The sequence below is a fragment of the Vigna angularis genome, chromosome 2 (assembly GCF_016808095.1).
Source record: "Vigna angularis cultivar LongXiaoDou No.4 chromosome 2, ASM1680809v1, whole genome shotgun sequence".
Classification (NCBI taxonomy): domain Eukaryota; kingdom Viridiplantae; phylum Streptophyta; class Magnoliopsida; order Fabales; family Fabaceae; genus Vigna; species Vigna angularis.
Window position 1 is genome coordinate 32,470,392 of NC_068971.1, and position 22,018 is coordinate 32,492,409.

Genomic DNA, 22,018 nt, shown 5'->3' on the forward strand with positions numbered 1-22,018 from the left:
AAAAGATGGTGAAATTGGAACTTTAAAGTACGGTTCAGGAAAACATTATGGAGGTGGAGGAAGAAAATCCCCCTAAAAGGGCCGCGGTGTTCTCTTAACCTAGGAATTGGGAGATGGGCACCCGCAGCGAAACAAAGATCAAGGGAGGAGAATAGCTTAAACTGGAAAACGAGAGAACACACGAAAGGTAGAAAGGAGTTTCTTTCTTTCTTTTTTTTTTATTTTTTTTTATTTTTTATTATTAATCATCCTTAGGGCATCGAAAAGCTTGATAGATAATTTTGCTTGAACATTAACTTTATCTTTACTGTAAGCATTCTGTCAAAGTCCATACACTACCGCACCAATGGTTGGAAAGAAAAGGGATTGGAAGAGATTCTACGGCTCTGGACAGTGGTCATGCATTACGACATTTGCAGAGAAGAAAAGTTGGAATTAGGTGCTTAGTCATGTATAAGAATGTTGCTGATGTTTTGATACAAGGGGTCTAAATTGAGATGATTTTTATTATTGGTCTTTCGTTTCAAGCACTTAGTATTCAATGGGTATAAGTATATTACGCCTGTTATGATAAAGCTTATTATACATGAATGGGAAAAGGAATAATAATTTGTCTTTTATTATGAATGAGCTCATGTGATGCAGTCCAGTTTAGTATTTTTATTCTCTAATACGTGTTTGGTTTTTTCCCCTCATTTGAGCTGTTGATGTTACAAGGCCCTGGCTAGTATCTGTTTATTTTTATATTTTTATTGATTTCAATTTTTTTGTTGTTCATGTAGTGGACAGTTGCTGTGCTTCACTTTCCTGCCATGTCAATTGATTCAAGTTTCACTGCATCTGAAAAATACGAAAGAGTAGGTCCTGATTACTTTGGGTATTACTCTTCTGAAATTGCAAATCTATTGTCGCAAGACGAGGATGCATTTCCTGTTTCTGACAAAATCTCCGAGTTACATAAAAGTAAATATGAAGAGGGAAGAAAAAAGAGTTTAGTCAATCAGGGTGATAATTCTAGTCCGCTATATACTAATGGTGTTGGAGCTGGGCTTTCAGACTTTAGAAAGGACAGATTAAAATCCCTTCTCAGACAGAGTGTCAATTCTCTTTCATCTGAAGTTGATGAGGTACATTAAGCATCTTGAACCTTCTTTTTATTTCTCGATCTTGGAGCTGTGATGACTCAGTGCTTTAACTACTTTTATAAGTAGAACTCACGGGTTTGACTTTTGTACATTTCAAACAATCTTGATGATATTATATTCCCATTAATCGTGTTTTTTTTTTCTTTATTTCCCATTCGATCATTTATTAAGAGGGGTCTTTTATTAAGATTTTTAATTTATGATCCTTCCTATGAGAATCACATGATATAGATCAATCGGCGATATAGCTCAATTTGTACCAACCTCAGCATGAAAGATTGGGATGCAATTTTTAAAGGACAATGACCATCCAGGCTACCTATTCTCCTTCCTTTGATTCCCTTCACCTCGAAATCCCAAATGACTACATGATATCGATGAAGGATTTAATTTGGGAAATTCTAACTGTGAATATTTGATTATTTCTATTCAATTTATTCTCATGGCTTCCATTTCAAAATTTATGCATGTGGTTTATCTACTTCAATTAGTACGTGATTTACTATGTTGAGGAAATCTAAGGTATTTAGACATGATCTGATTGTTTAAATGAAAAGCAGATGGTAGAGCCAGTTTTTGCGGCATATCATTTGCAATCCAGGATAAAATGTAAATCAGACTCCTTGAATTGTAGAGTGAATGCATATGATGATTTAGTGCAAGGTCCTAGTAAAAGGATAAAGGTGTCCTCATCTTCATCTTCAGACCTGTTACTTCCACAAACTTCTAATGTCAATCTCCAATGCAGTACCAAGGTATAATTTTTATCCAAGGTTTGATTTGATATGGCCTTTTGTTTTCTTTACCCTTTTAAAATCATAAAATCTTTGTTGGATAAATATTTGTGCTTACCATTATTGGGGACTCCTCTCCATTTCCTTTGTGCTTTTCCAATAAGCCTAAAGTTTTTTAATAATAAAAAAGATGTCATATTTATTGAGAACTGACCACTAAGCTTCACCATTTAACCTATTTAGCATGGTTATCTGTTAGGTTTCTTGGAGACAAGAAACCAAATTTCAAATTCAGTTTAAGAAATTATCACACAAATCTTACTACACAATGTATGATCACACTGTAATTAGAAAAAACATAATACAAAAAAATCCAACATTTTCCAAGGGAAGAAAATCCCTTCTACACAAAACAAGCTCTATTCTAAAATGAAAATACGCACTTCTATAGGAGGAACTCTTTCCTCTTTAAACCTCACCTTACAAGCCGGTTTTGTGAGGTTGAGTTAGACTTAAAGTCCACTACTTAACATTTTTCGATTATTGTTAAGTGTTTTGTAACTTCTAATTTGAACCTTTTTTCTAACATACACCTTAAAAGTCTTACCAATACCCTCTGAATTCTGAACAGCCTTGTCCTCAAGGTGAAAATCTAGAAATTGATTGCAAATGGTCCTTATCTTCTCATTCTTCAGGCTCCTCTTCCTCTTCCTCTTCATTCTCCCCCAAAATTAACACTCGAAGGTTCTTATCAGGACATTTATGACTAGGACTGTATGGTCCTCCACATATGCCCTCTTCTCTTTGCTTAATATATTCAGGGTAGGGTAAATTCTGCCATCCCCTTGTTCCATTTTCTCCTGGATGCGAACTACTCACCTTAGACTTTAAGGTTACTCCCCCTCCATCTCTTCGAGCCATGCTAATATGACTAGAACTCCTTGATTCGGTTTGAGTCCCTTTCAATGTTTCTACCTGAGTTACTTCTAGTTGTTGTCCTCTCACCAGACCTTTCATCACTAGAAACTCCTTCCACTTCTCCTTTTTGCAGCTAATTTTTCAAACACCGATGCTCTATCCCTTACTCCAAACCTTTTCATTAATGCTTTCATCAATCCCCCCATGAAGGATTTTTGGTTTTCTTCCTCCAAAATCTGAACCAATGACGGGCTCCACCTTGCATACTAATGAAGGCCAATTTAATTCGCTCCTTGGGTGCAACTTCCTTGACTTTAAAATTTTTTTTCAACTCTAGATATCCACCCAATTGGATTCCCTCCCTCAAACGAAGGAAGTTCCACTTTTTTCATCCACCCTGCTGGTATTCTCTTTGTCCTCCACCCATTCATCATCAATCTCTTCTCTTCTTCCCACTCTATCCCCGTTTACAAAAACCTTGACTTCCTTCAAACCCGTTTTCAATATTCTTAAGTCTGCGCATAACATCCTGTATCATATTATTGAGCCTTTGAAAGTTGCCTCTAGATGCCTCCCTCATTTCCTCAATTACCCTATCTACTGTGCTCACTCTACTCTCCATAACTCTCTTGGTGTTTTTGATCCAGCGGGTCGTTTAACACCCTAAATTTCAAGTGTCATGAAAATGTAGTAATTGACTTGTTTTCTTTTTTTAAAAACCATTAATATGCCAACTTAATTCTTGTAAAATTTTTGTAGTACACATTATAAAATAATACCGAAAAAATGTATGACATGAATTCAATTTCATAATTGGCATTACATTGCCTCAAAAGAATACAATCTTATTAACAAATGAATTAACCAAGATTCACATTTTCTGATCTTCCCCATCCTCTCGTCACTTCTACATAACATCCATAACATTTGCATTATCAAATTTTCCCATATAATAGAAAAACTAGAATTACACATTGATTGAGATCTTTTAGGAAAGATAGATTTAACATGTTTTCTTAGTTGACATGACTCACATTCTAAGGTCTGGAGACCACCAAGTTTAGGACATATCTTTTTTAATTTTGACAAATGAGGATGGTTAAACCGATCATGTAACATTTTAGGACTAAGAGCTGCAACACAGGATATCCGTGGACGAGATTCAAAATGTTATAAACCTTTGGCTTCATATCCTTCTCTAATATGTCTTCCCGAGCCACCCTTCTATAACAAAAGATTTTGAATAAAAAGTTATTGAACAATTTAACATTTTGGTTAACTGGCTTAAGGAAATTAAATGGAAAGGACAATTAGGGAAAAAATGGGCAGATTTCAAATTTAGAGAGGAAGACAGAGAGACTTGACTAACTCCCTTTGAACAAGTTTTTGAGCCATTTGCACAGGTAATGAAATGAGGTTTTTCTTGGTAGGAAAGGGTTGAGAACAAGGAGTTATTACCAGAGATGTGATCAGAAACACTCGAGTCAATTATCCATGAATTTTGACCTTCTATGGATTGAGAAATGTAGGCAACCATGATAGATGGTTCCACTGGTTCATGGGCTTCTTGAGATTTAGGCGTTGAGACACGAAGAAGGCGTGTGGTCAAGGTTTTCATGGAAAGGACCTCATGATTGGTCAGAAGTTGATCTCTGATACGATCAAAGTCGGGATGTAAAGCACATAGAACCATTGCCATATAACATTTGTCAAGCTTCTTCTTGATGTCCTCCGAAGATTCGACTTCCAAGAACATTCTCAGCTCTTCCACAACTGCTTGGGCTTCAATCATGAAGTAAACCATATCATGGTCTGCCATTTTGGGACATGCTAGCTTGTTTGTCATATCATAGAGACACTGAATATTGTTAGCATATGTTTTGAGCTTTCTTCCAAAAAGAGTGACATGTTTTGAAAGCTCTAAGAGATATCAAAAGTTGTGGTTCTATAGATTGCAACAACAAGGCACACAATTGGAAATCTGCTTGTTTCCATTGTTTAGTTTTTTAAGCAGGATTTTGGCTTCCATTTTGCTCAAGGTGGTCATAATGTTCTTGGCCTAGGAATCACATTTCCATGGCAACAAACCAAGATAGATAATTTTTTCCATTTAGCTTGTTGGAAATAATTGAGAGACATTTGGAGAATGAAAGAACACTTTTAGATGCCATTTATGATAAAAAGAGGTGATGGGCACAACAACAAGGAACCAGAAAACCCTAGGGGTTTTCTTCAACACAGAGAGGGGGTTCGACGAGTAGAGGGCATCACATGAACAACATGCGCCTGTTCGTGGCACACAAAGATGATGTGCGTGGCGACGAGTGGAGGAGAACTGGACTCTGGCACCGATGGGGTTGGTCATTGCTGAAGAGATGAACTAGATCCGGTGGTAGCTGAACGAAACTGCGACGGTGGACGGTGAACGGCGATGGATGGTGACGGACAATGACGAAACGACAAGAATAGTGGTTGACAGTGTTGAAGAGCTTCAAATAGTAGTAGATAGTGACTGGACAACCGTGAACAGTGGCAAACGACACCGAACAGACACAAAATAGTTAATGCTGGTGGATAAGGTGGAACAAAAACCATAGTAGGATCGACCCGCTATGATACCAACTTGAGATTAAAATAGATAAAATATATTTCTAGAGGGCTTAAGAGATTCCTCTCACTATCTTCTATTTATAATGAAAATACAAGAGTACATGGAATATTAAGGGATTGCACTAGACACCTAGGTACAAAACTAGGTATGATTAATAAATGATCTAGCATACTGCATGCTGCTTAGGCTTAATGATGATACATAGATGTAATTAATCTAACACGTATATGTAATAGCTTGGGATACATCATATATGATGAACAAAATAGAATTCTTGAAGACATTTCAAGGAACTAGGTCAAGCACAAAGCACACAACACCTAGCAATAAATTCTATTAGAGATCATTTATTCTAACACATCCATCTCTTTTTGAATTTTTAGATTAGTGATGATGTTCAATTCCTACTAAAGAATGATAGTGTGGAGGTTGCGGAGATGGTGAAGAAACATTCCAATGAACTCTCTAAAACAGTAATTTTTCTTGAACTTTTGTCATTCCAAAGTTGCTATCAAGTTGTGTTTGGTAATTTTCCATTCCTGGAAATCACATTTCTTACTAAAAATATGTTTGGGGAATCATATTTCGTAGGAAATATATATTTTGTTAATTATGTTTCTTGGGAAAGTGATAAATATGTTTGATATGTCTAAAATATTCTCAGGAATGAGACGTACTTATAAAAAAATTCCCTTTCCTGAAATCTTGGATTTCCACCCTTTCATGAGGAAGTTTTAGTAAAAAGCTTAATTTAAAAAAAATTAAATATGTTTTTAGTCCACGATTTTTGACACAAAATTGGAAATCCTTTCTATTTGAAACTTTGATACATTTTGGTCTCGTTTTAAAAATGAATAAATATAATTCTTTTAACTCAATTACGTTAAATTTATTTTATGTGTCTAACGTGTTTGGTAATTTTGCATTCCTGGAAATCACATTTCTTACTAAAAATATGTTTTGGGAATCATATTTCGTAGGAAGTATATATTTTGTTATTTATGTTTCTTGGGAAAGTGATAAATATGTTTGATATATGTAAAATATTCTCAGGAATGAGACGTACTTATAAAAAAATTCCCTTTCCTGAAATCTTGGATTTCCACCCTTTCACGAGGAAGTTTTAGTAAAAAGCTTAATTTAAACAGAATTAAATATGTTTTTAGTTCCTGGTCTTTGACACAAAATTGGAAATCCTTTCTATTTGAAACTTTAATACATTTTGGTCTCTCATTTTAAAAATGAATAGATATAATTCTTTTAGTTCAATTACGTTAAATTTTTTTGATGTGTCTAACGCGTTTTATGCTAGCGTTTGTTGTTTATACTGTTTGACATATTTTCTTCAATATCAATTGGGAAACGTGTTTGACATGTAAATTTTTTTTAACATAATTGGGTTAAAATGACTATATCCATTAATTTATAAAGTTTGGAGATCAAAATGTATCAAAGTTTTGAACAGGAACAAATTCTAATTTCGTGTCAAAGTTCACGGACTAAAAACATTTAACCCATTTAAAAAAAGTTCCAACTAATGCTGGATTCTTGTAAAAAAATTTTAAAATTGTCACACGAAAATAGGAATACTTTAACCTAACACCACCTTTATGTTTGTATGATTATGAAAATCAGAGTAACTATGATACTGAAGCATTTGTTGTACATTATATAATATGTTTATCTAATTTTTGTTTAATGTTTACTCTTAGCTAGGGTATATGGAAGAAAAACTTGAGTTCCTTCTGGATACTATAATGCTCAAGTGCAGGTACTTTTTGATTACTGTTATACGAATATTTAGAGGAATAATAACTACTTAGAAGAAAGTAGTGACTATTAGTATTTTGAAATTTGAATGTGTCTCTTAGAAGAAAGAACTTAAATAGCTGAATATATTGTTTTATTCCTTTATAATATCTGTTATCAGAAGATATTATTCTGTTTATTGTACTGATTGCTTTTTCTCAATATAAATAAAGTATTCGTACTGTCTCATAGACATAGTTTAACTCAATATTTATCTCTTCCTTGGAGTTTAACCTAGAATCTAGAGTCCTTTTTAAAATCATGTTGGCTCGATAGTCTCACTCTCTCCGGAGGTGTTCCTTTCCTTTTTTTTTTTGCAAACTTTTCTCCCAGGTTCGCTTTCACTGTTTCAGTGCTGTCTCTGGCATGTTTTCAGGTGACATTCCGGTGACCACCATTTTCTCTAATGAGCATAGGGTTGGAAATGTGCTGCGCCAATCCATTCAACCATCCAAATGCCATTATGAGCCACCCATCAACAACGACTCACCAACCTTTGCCTACATGTCACCCAGGTCATTTCATAGCTTCCTGGGCTGACATTCATACCTTTGTGTTAGAAGTGGACTTTAAGCCTAACTCAACCCCACAAAATCGGCTTGTAGGGGGAGGTTTACACCCACTTATAAACTATGAACTGGCTTTATCTCTAGTCGATGTGGGATTTCCAACACACTCCCTCATGTCGAGGTATAAGCGTGGGATTAATCATATTTAATGGGTGGTCCGATAGCAGCCCGTAGGAGGTGGAACAATATGCCTAGCAAACAACAAATTATCGCTAAGATAGGCTCTAACCATGACTCTGATACCATGTTAGAAGTGGACTTTAAGCCTAACTCAACCCTACAAAACCGGCTTGTAAGGTGAGGTTTGCACCTCACTTATATATTATAATTAGGCCTTATCTCTAGTCGATGTGGGACTTCCAACACACCCCCTTCACGCCGAGGTATAGACATCTTGTGCATGATAGTAGAAATTGGGTGGTCCGATAACGGCCTGATAGCGAGTGGAATAGAAATGTCCAAGAAACAAGAAATATCGCTAGGATAGACTCTAATCACGACTCTGATACCATATTAGAAGGTAGACTTTAAGTCTAACTCAATCCCACTGTTAGATGTTAAGATGCGTGTTTCTGTTATTTGGGCTTAGTCTATTATGTATTAAGGGCATTGGCCCATATCTTACAATATAAATAAACTACCCTATGTGTAGTCTAAACACATAAGGGATATTTTCTCCCAATCTTCTTTATTTCTCATATGGTATCTAGAGCACAGGAATAGTTCCAGTCAACTCCACGGTCTCCGGCACCCATCACTGCTGCTGTTGTCGCGTCACCGCCGCTGCCGTCGCCACCGCCGTCGCCGCTGCCGCCGTCGCCGGAGCTCCAGAATCGACCGGCGACCACACCATCCGAAGCGTCTCGGCCGGGCGACCACCGTCGCACGAAGATCGCCGCGATCAGCACCGCCGTGATCGCCTCCTCGCCCTCTTTCTGGATCTGTGGTCGTTGCGTCAATCGGAGCACTTTGAATTTTTAGGGTTTCTCCCTCTCCATGGCGTCTTCCTCGTCTACAAACACCTCTATTGGTGGCTCATCTTCTGATCCCTCAATATATACTAATTATGTGAATGTACACTTGTCCATTGACAAGTTAGATGGCACAAATTATGCAACCTGGGCGTCCGACATCAAACTTTGGTTGAAGAGTCAGGGGTACTTAGATCATCTTACTCAAAATGTGACTACTGCTCTCATAGATGACACTTCCCGCTGGATGAAAATTGATGCTCAGTTATGCATTGTTATAAAGTCCACCATTCACTCCTCACTGAAACAAATGTTTCGATCCTATGAGACATGTTCAGAAGTATGGGCACAAGAGAAGTTGTTATACACAAATGACACTCAGCGTCTTTATGGTGTTTGTCAGGACCTATTAACTGTTATTGGTCCGCGCAATCCTGGTCCCATGGCAGAATATTTGGGTAAAATTCATGCCTTTCTTCATGACTTTAATGATATATTACCTCCTGCTTCCACTCCTGCTGAAGAATTGGAACAACGATCAAAGTTCTTCATGTTGTTGGCATTATACGGACTCTCTGATGATGTTTCTCATGTCCGTGATCAGATTTTGGGTTCTCCTGTCATACCCAACTTTACTTCTACTTGTTCTGCTCTTTTGCGTATACCGAGCAAACCCGTCACTGAGACATCTCCTCGTACTGATGATTCCTCTGTTATGGCTGCTCAACGTGATGATCGAAGTCGGTCTCGCAAGCCAAGTAAAGGACGTCTAAAATGTGACCATTGTGGCAAGTTAGGCCACAAGATTGATAGATGTTATGCTCTCCATGGACGTCCTCCTCGACCTGTAGCAGTGGCAAATTCTGATCCACCTCCCCGATCACCGTCTTCAGACAATCCTACTTCATCTAATATCGTAGACAAACCTGCAATCTTTAACGAATTTCTCAGATGGTATGAGGATCATCAGCACTCTGGTTCCACTACATCTGCATCTGTTGCACGTACAGGTACACCTTTTGTTGGTCTAACTCTCTCCCTTGGACCTTGGGTCCTTGACTCAGGCGCCACCAATCATATCACTGGTAACAAGTCCTTGTTTTCTTCCTTGTCATGTCCGGCTAATTTACCCTCGGTAACAATGGCTGATGGGTCTAGAGTCTCATCTCATGGTATTGGTACTGTTAATATTTTTCCATCCATATCCATTGATCATGTACTTTATGTCCCTGGGTCTCCCTTCAACTTATTGTCCATTAGTCGTTTAACTCGTACTCTTAATTGTGTTATTTCCTTTACTAAAGATTCTGTTTGGTTGCAGGACCGGAGTTCGAAACACATGATTGGCACAGGATGTGAGTCTCATGGCCTTTATCATCTCCGCCCTTCTCCACATGTTGGCGTAGTCATGGAGTCACCATCCCTTCTTCATGCTCAGTTCGGTCATCCTAGTCTTGCCAAACTACAACAACTTGTCCCGAGGTTGTCCACATTATCAAGTTTGTCGTGTGAGTCTTGTCAGTTAGGGAAGCATACTCGTAGTTCCTTTCCTCGTAGTGTCTCACAACGGGCGTCGTCCCCCTTTTCATTGGTTCATTCTGACATTTGGGGACCTAGTCGTGTTAAGTCCATTTTAGGTTTTCAGTATTTTGTTACCTTTATTGATGACTATTCCAGATGTACTTGGTTGTTTTTAATGAAGAATCGTTCTGAGTTGTTTTCTATTTTTCAATCTTTTTTCAATGAAATAAAAACACAGTTTGGGGTGTCTATTCGAAATTTACGTAGTGATAATGGCCGTGAATACCTTTCTCAACAGTTTAAACAGTTTATGGCTTCTCATGGCATTCTTCACCAAACCTCATGTGCTTATACCCCTCAACAAAATGGGGTGGCTGAGCGTAAGAATAGACACCTTATTGAAACAACTCGTACACTTCTTATTCATGGTCAAGTACCCTCACGTTTTTGGGGTGATGCAGTTCTCACAGCATGTTATCTTATCAACCGCATGCCATCTTCCGTCCTAGATAACAAAATCCCTCATTCTATCTTATTTCCTCAAGACCCTCTGCATCCATTACCTCTTCGAGTTTTTGGGTCTACATGTTTTGTTCATGATTTTAGTCCTGGTCTTGATAAGTTATCTCCTAGGTCTCACAAATGTGTCTTCTTAGGATTTCCACGGTCACAAAAGAGCTATAAGTGTTTTTCCCCTTCCCTCAATCGTCATTTTATCTCTGCTGATGTCACTTTTGATGAGTCTTCTTTTTACTTTTCACATCTATCTTCTAGTTCTGTACCTCTCCCTGTTACTGTTGATATTCCTCTTATCTGTGATCCTCCTGGTGATGCTCCACCCATTTTGTCTTCTCCTTCTTTAGACTCTCATTCACCACAGGATCATCCTTCACCTCCACCCCTTCAGGTTTATAGTCGCTGTAATTGTCTCCCTCATGACTCACTTCCGGTGCCGCCTCATGTGTCTCCTCCGGCTCCAGCAACTGAGTCTGACTTGCCTATTGCCCTACGTAAAGGTATACGCTCTACCCGTAACCCTTCCCCCCATTATACTGTTCTTAATTACCACAGATTATCTCCATCTTTTTATACTTGTCTCTCATCCATTTCTTCTGTGTCAATTCCCAAATCTGTGGATGATGCCTTAACTCATCCTGGTTGGCGTCAAGCTATGATGGATGAATTAAGTGCTTTACAGGAAAGTGGAACTTGGGAGCTTGTCCAATTACCATCTGGAAAGTCTGTTGTTGGTTGCAGGTGGGTGTATGCTATCAAGGTTGGTCCTGATGGCACAATTGATCATTTGAAAGCTCGACTGGTTGCCAAAGGCTACACACAAATTTTTGGTTTGGATTATGGTGATACTTTTTCTCCAGTGGCAAAAATGACCTCTGTTCGCCTTTTCATTGCCATGGCCGCTCTTCGACAATGGCCTCTTTACCAACTTGATGTCAAAAATGCTTTTCTCAATGGTGATTTGCAGGAAGAAATTTATATGGAGCAACCGCCTGGCTTTGTTGCTCAGGGGGAGTCCTCTGGATTGGTATGTCGTCTTCGCAAATCCTTGTATGGCCTAAAACAGTCTCCTCGGGCCTGGTTTGGTAAATTCAGTTGTGTTGTTCAACAATTTGGTATGTCTCGCAGTGAAGCGGATCATTCAGTGTTCTATCGCCACTCGAGTGCTGGATGTATCTATTTAATAGTGTATGTCGATGATATTGTTCTCACAGGAAGCGACTATCTTGGCATCTCTCAGATGAAACAACACCTTTGTCATCATTTTCAAACCAAAGATCTTGGCAAACTCCGGTACTTTTTGGGTATTGAAGTAGCACAATCCAATGATGGTATTGTCATATCTCAGAGGAAGTATGCGTTAGACATCTTGGAGAAAACAGGGTTAATGAACTGTAAATCTTTTGAGACACCTATGGACCCTAACATCAAACTCCTACCAAATCAGGGGGAGCCTTTCTCAGATCCTGAACGGTACAGAAGACTAGTTGGTAAATTAAACTATCTTACTGTTACGCGTCCTGACATTTCCTTCGCAGTTAGTGTGGTGAGTCAATTTCTAAACTCCCCATGTGAAGACCATTGGGATGCAGTTGTTCGTATACTGAAGTATATTAAAAGATCACCTGGAAAAGGTTTGCTATATGGCCCTAACAACGATACAAAGATTGTTTGCTATTCAGATGCTGATTGGGCTGGTTCCCCTTCTGATAGGAGGTCTACTTCTGGATATTGTGTCTCTATTGGTAGCAACTTGATATCTTGGAAAAGTAAGAAGCAAAGTGTTGTGGCAAGGTCGAGTGCAGAAGCAGAATATAGAGCTATGGCATCAGCTACTTGCGAGCTTGTGTGGCTTAAACAATTGCTTAGTGAATTGAAATTTGGAGATGTCACTCACATGATACTTATATGTGATAATCAAGCTGCTCTCCATGTTAGCTCTAATCCTGTCTTCCATGAGAGAACCAAACACATTGAAGTTGATTGTCATTTCATTCGAGAAAAAATCATATCCGGAGATATCAAGACTGAGTTTGTTAACTCAAGCAACCAGTTGGCAGACATATTCACTAAGTCCTTACGAGGACCTAGAATTGATTATCTTTGTAACAAGCTTGGAACATATGATTTATATGCTCCAGCTTGAGGGGGAGTGTTAGATGTTAAGATGTGTGTTTCTGTTATTTGGGCTTAGTCTATTATGTATTAAGGGCATTGGCCCATATCTTACAATATAAATAAACTACCCTATGTGTAGTCTAAACACATAAGGGATATTTTCTCCCAATCTTCTTTATTTCTCATAACTTATATATTATAATTAGGCCTTATCTCTAGTCGATGTGGGACTTCCAACACACCCCCTTCACGCCGAGGTATAGACATCTTGTGCATGATAGTAGAAATTGGGTGGTCCGATAACGGCCTGATAGCGAGTGGAATAGAAATGTCCAAGAAACAAGAAATATCGCTAGGATAGACTCTAACCACGACTCTGATACCATATTAGAAGGTAGACTTTAAGTCTAACTCAATCCCACAAAACTGACTTGTAGGATTAGGTTTGCACCCGTTTATAAACTATGAATTGGTCTTATCTCTAGTCGATGTGGGACTTTCAACACTTTGTTGTATCAAAAAGAGGGTTATTTATATTGAGAAATAAGATATCTCAAGACCTTATTATTATTATTTTTTTTAATCTTAAGTAATAGCCATATCATCACTAACGTTTACCATCTTAGTGTAACCTTTAGGGGTTCTTATTTACCAATAATTGATATCAGGAAAAACAAAAGATATTTTTGAATAGGTTGAAAAGAACAATGGATAGGAGATAAATCTCTCCCGAGGGTTTCCCTTTCCCAAACTATTTCTCCTTTGACAAAGAATCAAGTCTCAATTTACGACGACAACCAATATCCTTACATCCTTCCATTGATTTAACTCTTCACACCCTAGCCAACTAATTAGTATCCAAACTATATAACTAACTCCCTGTTTCACAGAAACTTCATATCAAGTGGCTCATTGTTGTGGGGCTAAAGAGAGTTTTTCCCTCTTTTGATATTTTTTGTCCAAAGAATATTCTCCAAATTGGTATGGGCTTCCTCTTCATCTAATGCTCTATATTAGACTCTTCTTTATCTTTTAGAATTCTCTCCCCCTGAAATGGAACTGACAAAGATTCACTTGGTTTCGTGAAAAGTGACACCCGTAGAGACCAATGTTAGACTTTGAAAATTATAAAACTTGTACCTCTTATACACATTTGTACGCTAAGATCGAACTTACATGGTGAGGACTATAAGAATGAGCAATGCTATATACACAAATCTTCATGACATGGTGAACTTGACATGGGCAGGGTTTCCACCACGTATATACATGATTTTGCCCATGTCAGTTGTTGATATCTCTGACATTTCCCATGCTAATGAATCTATAGAAACAGGGTTTACGACAGATTGAGTCACTCTGATGTAATTGCGAATACTTTGTGATATTCACAATTCTGTAGTTGAATTACTAGATGAAAAATGCTCCCAAAAAAAATACAAAATTTATATTTCTGGTCATTTGTTTTTCATTTTTGTTGTACTCAATCTTTTTGTTTTCGTTCATTACAAAATCAGACATGATTTGGGGATTCAAGTGACCTCCAAAACCTTCTGCCTACTCTGTTAATCCTTTTCTCCTTTGATGTTTAGTTTGAACCAGACATTCTTACACAACTATATTTTCACTCCTATATACAGGTCCATGACCCTTGCTGAGAAACAACAGCTACAGTGTTTAATTCAGAAGCTACCAGCAAGAAATCTTGTTCGTGTAGTGGAGTTACTTCGTCGAAATACGCCAGCAGAAAAACAAAGTTGTGATGAAGTAATTGTTGATCTCGAAACAGAGGTAGTACTCTAATTGGGTGTGTATATGTAAAATTTATTATCTTATCTGCATACTATGTTTCATGAATACAGACTTGATCAGCATTATAAGATGTTCACCCTGTTGATTTGCTGCAGGATAATGCTTCACTCTGGAGACTGTATTACTATGTCGAAGCTGTTGACAAAGCCAAAAGTCTTTCTTGTAGCATAGTGGACTAGTTTTGTAAATGCTTTTGAAAGCCTTAGCCTTATTGATAGTTCCTCATAACTCATTCTGATCTCGTATTTCCAGAGTATACAGATTTTTAAACTCTCTTTCGGCTATATATAGGATTTAGTGCCTTTTACCCTGACCTGACATGTCTAAGCATCGTCCGAGATTGTTATAGCAAAAGGTGGACTGTTTCTTCCTGCACCCAAATAAACCAAAATGCTAAATTACTCATTACAATTATAATTAAAATAATAGAAAGGTAAAAATTATCTCTACACCATTTTTTTAATGTATTTCGGACAGTACCGTCAAAAAGATATTTATGTTGAATTGTATAATCTAGAATATATTAAAAAAGCATTGTATAATCTAGAATATATTAAAAAAAGTTAATGTATACATTGAAGAAGTATTTTCTAGATTTAAAAATATTTTTTAGATAGTTTGGAATACTTTTTGTATGGTATGTGACCGAAGAATTTATTACTCTATCAGTTAAATATAAACTTGATATTGTATACAAATATCCTATGGTGAGTATATGTTCAATGTCGAATACTTTGTGAAGGATAAATTACCTACATGAGAACATTGATGGTCGAATAAAACCGAAGATTAAATGTCATATGAAGATAAGTGTGTTCTTTACTAAAGTCAAGTGTCACCTACTAATACCTATCTTTGTTTTTCAAAGACATTGAAGTAACTTAGTTAAAAATGGTTGTATATTATCATAAGTAAGATGACTACCTCCGTATGAGCTCATGAATACCTTTATAAATATTATTTTAATCGAGTTTTGACTTCACTTTTATAATAATCATACTTTGACTAGAATCTTTGACCCAATGTCTTAACTTAAGTATTGAAATTTTTTTTGCAAGCACCTTATCAATAATGAAGATTTTACTCAACGTTTGGTATCTTTAGAAGAAAAGCTTAATTGTCAAATGTTACTTTAACGGTTGGAAATCAAAAAACACTTTGTTATTCTGAGCAACCATTAAATGACATTAAATACCCAACATTAAAAAACAACAAAAATGATAAGGAAAGACATATCTACTGCATGCACAATCTACTCTATTCTTTGTAGATGGGCTACTTTACACACATCTACGAGCTTTAGATCAAAATATCAAAAGTGAACGTTAGAGACAAAAGAGATATTCACAAAATGTTCTTCACTTGAAGCGATGTCTAAAATAACGTACAACCTACTTCAAGCAAAGTACTGAAAATTCATGCTTGTTTTGACAAGTTGACTTTAATCAACGAATGTTGTACACAAAGAAAGAGAAAACACAAGAATTAAAGCCATGAGCTTAGTCTAACAGACATTTATCCAAAAATCCTTTAAATAGAAGATCTTTCAAATGAAAAATCAAGAGGATAGCATAAAACAAAATATTAATCCTAAGAATCAAAAGAAAAACGCATAAAGAGCTCAAGAAAAAGAAGATATTTGAGCAAGAAAAAGAGAAGAAAAGAGAAAATAAGAAAAGAAATACTCTCGAGCTTCATTGTAAAATTGCTTACTGATTGTAAGAAAGAGGGAAAGAGAAAAGAGAGAAACACCTACGAGTGTTTAGACTGCATTGTATTGTAATCACATCTTCTCTACAAGAGTAATTATCTGAACCATTTGTAAACTGTTAGATATATTATCTTTTATCTTTTAGTTGGTTTGTTATTATTTCTCATTTGTATTTTGGGCTTAGCCCATATTTCTTCTATTATAAATAGAGAACCCTATGTGTGTATTTTACACAAGGGAGATTAATCCAAATATAGTTTTTCACTATATTCAACATGGTATCAGAGCAAGTTCTCTGATTCTCTTTTGGTGATCTCTGCTGTCTGCCGGCGGCCGGCCGCCATGGCCGCCGGCAGCCCCTAAAATCTCAGTAGGCAGTCCATTTTTCTTCTTAAATCTCTGCCACAGTCAGCACCAGTCCAGACCCAGTGTGCCATTGCTGTCGCCGCCACTTTCCGCTGCCGTCACTGCTAACTCCGGTCACCGTCGCCGCCGCTGCCGCCGTCGGCCACTGTCACACAAGGGAGATTAATCCAAATATAGTTTTTCACTATATTCAACATAAACAATCTTTGATTTCAATTCTGAAGGAATCAAAACACTTGGTGAACTTAGTTGAGTTAAGGAAATCTAGGAAAGGTTGCTTAGTACCAGGAGTGGTGTGAATACTCCTCCATGTCTAGGGTAATAGGTGCTTATTTACTGACTGTAGAAACTTAGAGCGGTGCGAATACTCAGTTGTAATCTGGTTGAAGATTATAGTGGAACCCTCTGTGGAGGAACTGGACATAACTTAGTTGGAGTGAACCAGTATAAAAATATCTATGCAATTATTTCTTCTCTTTCCTAAATGCTTCTCTTACAAAACCTACAATTGTGTTTTTATTTCTAAACACAAGAACCTTCCAAGCTAAACGATTATTCTTTGACAAAAGAAGTTATTACAAACTCTGAAGTGCACATTTTGAATAGCAGAACAAAAGCAATTTTCCTTTATAATTATTTATTAGGTCAAGCATCTAAGCGTTTAAAAGAAAATCTCAAAGCTCAACAACGTGACATATCAGAAGGGTTGCGAAAAGATTTTTGTCAATTAACACTATTCAACACCCCCCTCCCTTCTAGTGTTTTTCAGGTAGTTCAGATTAAACTTCACATGGATGGCTTCCTCAACTTTTAAGGTTCTAGAGTTGTAGGCTCTAAACGCTCTTGATGTTTCTGAATAGTCAAGCATGATTCCTTCATCACTTTTGGAGTCAAACTTCCTAAGATTGTCCTTAGTGTTCAAAATGAAGAATTGACATCCAAAGGGATGGAAGTAGGAGATGTTGGGCATTTTGTCTTTCCATAGTTCATAAGGCATTTTGTTAATGATTAGCCTAATGTAAATTATACTATGAAGATAGCATGCAGTATTGACTACTTCTGCCCAAAAATGCTTAAGAGAGTTAAAAGCCTTTAACATTGTTTTGTCCATCTCTTGTAAAGACCCGTTTTTCCTCTCAACGACTCCATTTTGTTGTGGAGTCCTTGAAGTTGAAAAGTTGTGCTTAATGCCAGAGTTTTCATAAATTTTTTTAAAAAGCTTATTTTCAAATTCTCCTCCATGGTCACTTTGGATAAACATGATTTTAAAATTCTTTTCAATTTCTATCTTTTTACAGAGTTTGCAGAAGGCATCAAATGTCTCGTCCTTGTGAGTTAGAAATAGGACCTAAGTCCACCTAGACAAAATGGTCTACTACTACTAGTCCATAGCATTTACTACTCATAGACGTTGTTCTTGTTGGTCCAAATAAATCTATATGAAGCAGCTTTAGAGGTTGTTTCGTAGAAACAATATTTTTACTTTTAAAAGACTCTGACCTATTTGCCTTTCATGCAACAACTATAGAAGATTGTATCATTGAATGATACTTCAGGCAATCCTCTAATGAGATCATGATGTTGTAACTTTGAGATTAATCTCATACTTGCATATCCATAGTTATTGTGTCATGATATTGCCTCATCTTTCATAGATACCAAACATGAAACACTTTAAGATTACAATTCATCTAAGTTTATTTTATACAAGTTACATTTCCTATTAGCTGTAAATACTACTAAACTACTATCATATAATACTTTACATTTTCCTTTTTCAAATACAACATTTTATTCATTGTCACATAATTGATTTATGCTCAATAGATTATGTTTAAGGCCATCTACTGACAAAACATTATCATCGGAAGGGGAGAGGGTTGTACCTATCTTTTCAATTCTAATGATCTTTCCCTTTTGGTTTCCTCAAAAGGTGATTAATCCTCCTTTCTTACTCCTTAGGCTTAGGAAGATACACTTTTCTCCCGTCATGTGTCGTGAGCATCCATTGTCCAGGTACCATGATAGGGTTTTTCTTTCGGTCATTAAGCATATATGTAAGAGGAATTATTTGACTCTTAGGTACTCATTGGGTCATTGTTATTTAGTTGTGTACATATTTTTCTTTCCTAAAAATGATGTATCACTAGTTGAACTAATGAACCTAGTATTCTTGGTTTTAGTATTGAATTTACTAAACCCTAGGCCACATTTATATGAGGGATGCCTACTGTCCTTTAGTAGGAGATATAACCTATTATTCACTTTAAGTGTTTTATTCAAAACTTTGGTGATAGTATCATTTTCATGCCTAAGGAATTCTACGTGTCTAACACTTTCAGCTATGGTTATATCTTCTACAAGTCTTTTATTTTGCAAAAGAGTTTTCTCCTTCTTTTGTTTAGAGGCGGTTAACCCTTTCTAAGATTACTAACATTTTGTTGTAGCAACTTCACATTATCCTTGGATGAATTAACTTCCTCTTTTAAAGCATTGTTTTTTACAAAAAGTTCTCTACTTTGTTTACATAAAAGCCTATGCATGCTAGATAGTTTAGATGAATTTGAAAGTAGTTCATAGTATGTGTGAATAACTGAGTGTATGTATGAGAAATCTACCTTGTCATCAGAGTCGTCTAATGTACTCTCAGTGTTTCCTACCACAAGCCATACTTTTGTGTCTTCATCCTCATCAGATGTGTTCAGGTCCTCCCAAGTTCTCATAACAACTGAACTCACTGACTTAGACCCTTAACCACACCATATTTACATTATTAACATATTAAGAGTGCTAAGATAGACTTTGAAAAACTACCAATACTCGAACCATTCAATTAACGTGAACTAAAGGAACCTGAATCTACCAAGACAAAACTTCCTTGTAATCTAACACACCAAACACGAAACCAACCCCCTTTAAAATAACCCAAACCAAGATCAATGGCAAAAGGAGTCAAAAAGCAGGCCAACATAAAAGGACAATTTCTAATACACAGAAAGACATATTGGAGTCTATCAGAAAAGAGGCATGGTACTAAGTTGTTCACCCCTGCACTCATAGTTCAAGACAAAACCAAAGTCTAAACTCGTAATTCATATTATCACAAACATTACAGGTTCATTTTTCATCCAAAACAGCAAACCACAATCAACAAATATCATATTCTTAACCAAGATCACACCAGGCATGGGAAAATGAACAAACAATTGCCATATGTCCAATATATCCATTCAGAATCAAAAAAATATTCACTTACAAATTTTACATAAAAGAAAACAGTTTGGCATGCTCTCATTCAATAGAAAAATAAAGACCAGATCAACTTCCCCGTACCTTGGCCAATTCTAATAGCTTTGATATGCACAAATTTACACAACACAACCTAACCCTCTTTCAACTCGTATTCTTGCTGCGAATTAGAAATTCCTTTCACGCTTTTAAACTTTCCCAGCCTTTCTCTCTCAGAGTGCTCTCTCTAAATTTCTCTTGTCTGCTCTCTTTTTCTAAAACATGTCTCCTTTCTCTCTGCTGCCACGGTTTTAGGAACAAAGCAACCTTTTAGTCATTCAAACATTGTTCGATTCACCTCTAAACACATACCCAAACAATTATAACTACACAACAACCATCTTTAATTTAGTAAAACTTTAAACAGTTTAGAATGCAACCCAATTGGAGTGATAAATAGTAGAGCCTAGAATTCCAGCAACACTTTACCATTTGAAACCAACATCAGAGTTCATGATAGCAATTATTCACACCACGTAGTCATACCACATCAGCTACTTATAACTCTAACATGATGTATCATTCAAACCATATTAAATTAAATAATAATCACTTTCCAAACACTGCATAAATAGATACACATATCTTCTATATTACCCATTGCATCATTATAATTAAGACTAACTTTATATGTATTCATTACTAACTTTACCCTGCACAACCCAACAACAGAGTAGACTATTTTCTCACACCACACAGGGTATAAAAGAGCACAATAACAAATAATGTACATTGTCAAACAAGCTAGATACCACATAATACACTAGTCAGGTTTTATGTATACATCTTGGTCTATTTCAACCTGTCTTAGTTATTAACCATCTAAAAATACAATCCATCAAGTCTACTTAATTATGTTAATCTAACATAATTACCTAGTTATGAGCTATTATCATTCATACTGATGCATCATCAAAAGCATGTTATCATAGCACTCTCAACAGGTTTAATATATGTACACTCAAACAAAGCAGAAATAATAGACTTGCACAACTTTGTAAAATAACATTCAGTTGTTCAACCCAATGCAATAACACCAATGTAGTCAACCTAAACACGAACATCAAACAAATATAGGCCTTTTTATGGTTGAACCCAATGAATCACATGCCCATTATACCCAAGTTGGATCGGTAATGTTAGCTACCCATACTTGGAATGTGCCTTCACCCTACCATAACTAATTCTAACTAATTTCACAACTAATACATAAGATAAAAATGTAACTTATTTTATTAATAATAGATATTCCACCAACTAACTTATGCATAGAGTGATATTAAATTCTCGAGTCTTACACTCCTTCGCGGTTACACTCAAGTATTAAATCCTCAATCACTCCCTTTCTCACGTCGCAACCCTCACCCTTATTTTATTCCTCTAAGGTTTGAAGAAAACAAATAAAAAAAACATAAGAAAGGAGCGAGAGTGAGATAGGAGCGAAGGGTTTTTCGGTCAGCTGGCAAAAAGAAATAAAACTCTATTTTGGTCTCACCTAGGTTCAAACTCATGTCTCATGTATCACCCCCACACAACAATAGCCATCAAAATAACTCATGTGTTTTGATTATATGATCATTTAATAAATATATAATTCATTCTTTATCACACATAACATATCAAACAAACACACATTACTTGCACCACTTAAGGTTTGCACACGCGACCTTTAACCCTTCACAACAAGCTCTTACCATATTAACCACATAACCTTAATGAAAATAAACATTATTTCATTAACTGAGATATTTCTATAGTTGACTTATAGATAAAAGTTATATTAATTTATCGGGTCTTACAAGCATCGTTGAAGGACCTAGACGCTTCAATCAGACATTGCTTCGTTAAACACTTATTTTATCTTTCCCGTGCTTATCTACATATAAAAAAATGCTTCATCTAGTTCTGACATTTTATTGGCACGCTTGT

The 22,018-nt window shown here is 36.4% G+C and overlaps 1 protein-coding gene across 5 annotated transcripts; it reads left to right on the forward strand.

Moving 5' to 3' along the window:
• On the forward strand, window positions 1–15,109 carry LOC108329209 (retrovirus-related Pol polyprotein from transposon TNT 1-94). 5 transcript variants are annotated; one of them, XM_052873564.1, is made up of 8 exons: window positions 1–187; window positions 315–439; window positions 783–1,127; window positions 1,706–1,900; window positions 5,792–5,881; window positions 7,121–7,179; window positions 14,553–14,703; window positions 14,820–15,109. In XM_052873564.1, exons 3-8 carry the CDS (start codon window positions 813–815, stop codon window positions 14,901–14,903), a joined length of 894 nt encoding a protein of 297 aa, XP_052729524.1. In that variant the 5' UTR covers window positions 1–187; window positions 315–439; window positions 783–812; the 3' UTR covers window positions 14,904–15,109. The 5 variants fall into 5 exon arrangements, with proteins under 5 accessions (XP_052729524.1, XP_017418805.1, XP_017418803.1 ...); XM_017563314.2 differs by lacking the exon at window positions 315–439 and having other exon boundaries at window positions 2–187; XM_017563316.2 differs by lacking the exons at window positions 315–439; window positions 5,792–5,881.
• Window positions 15,110–22,018: the final 6,909 nt, after the last annotated feature.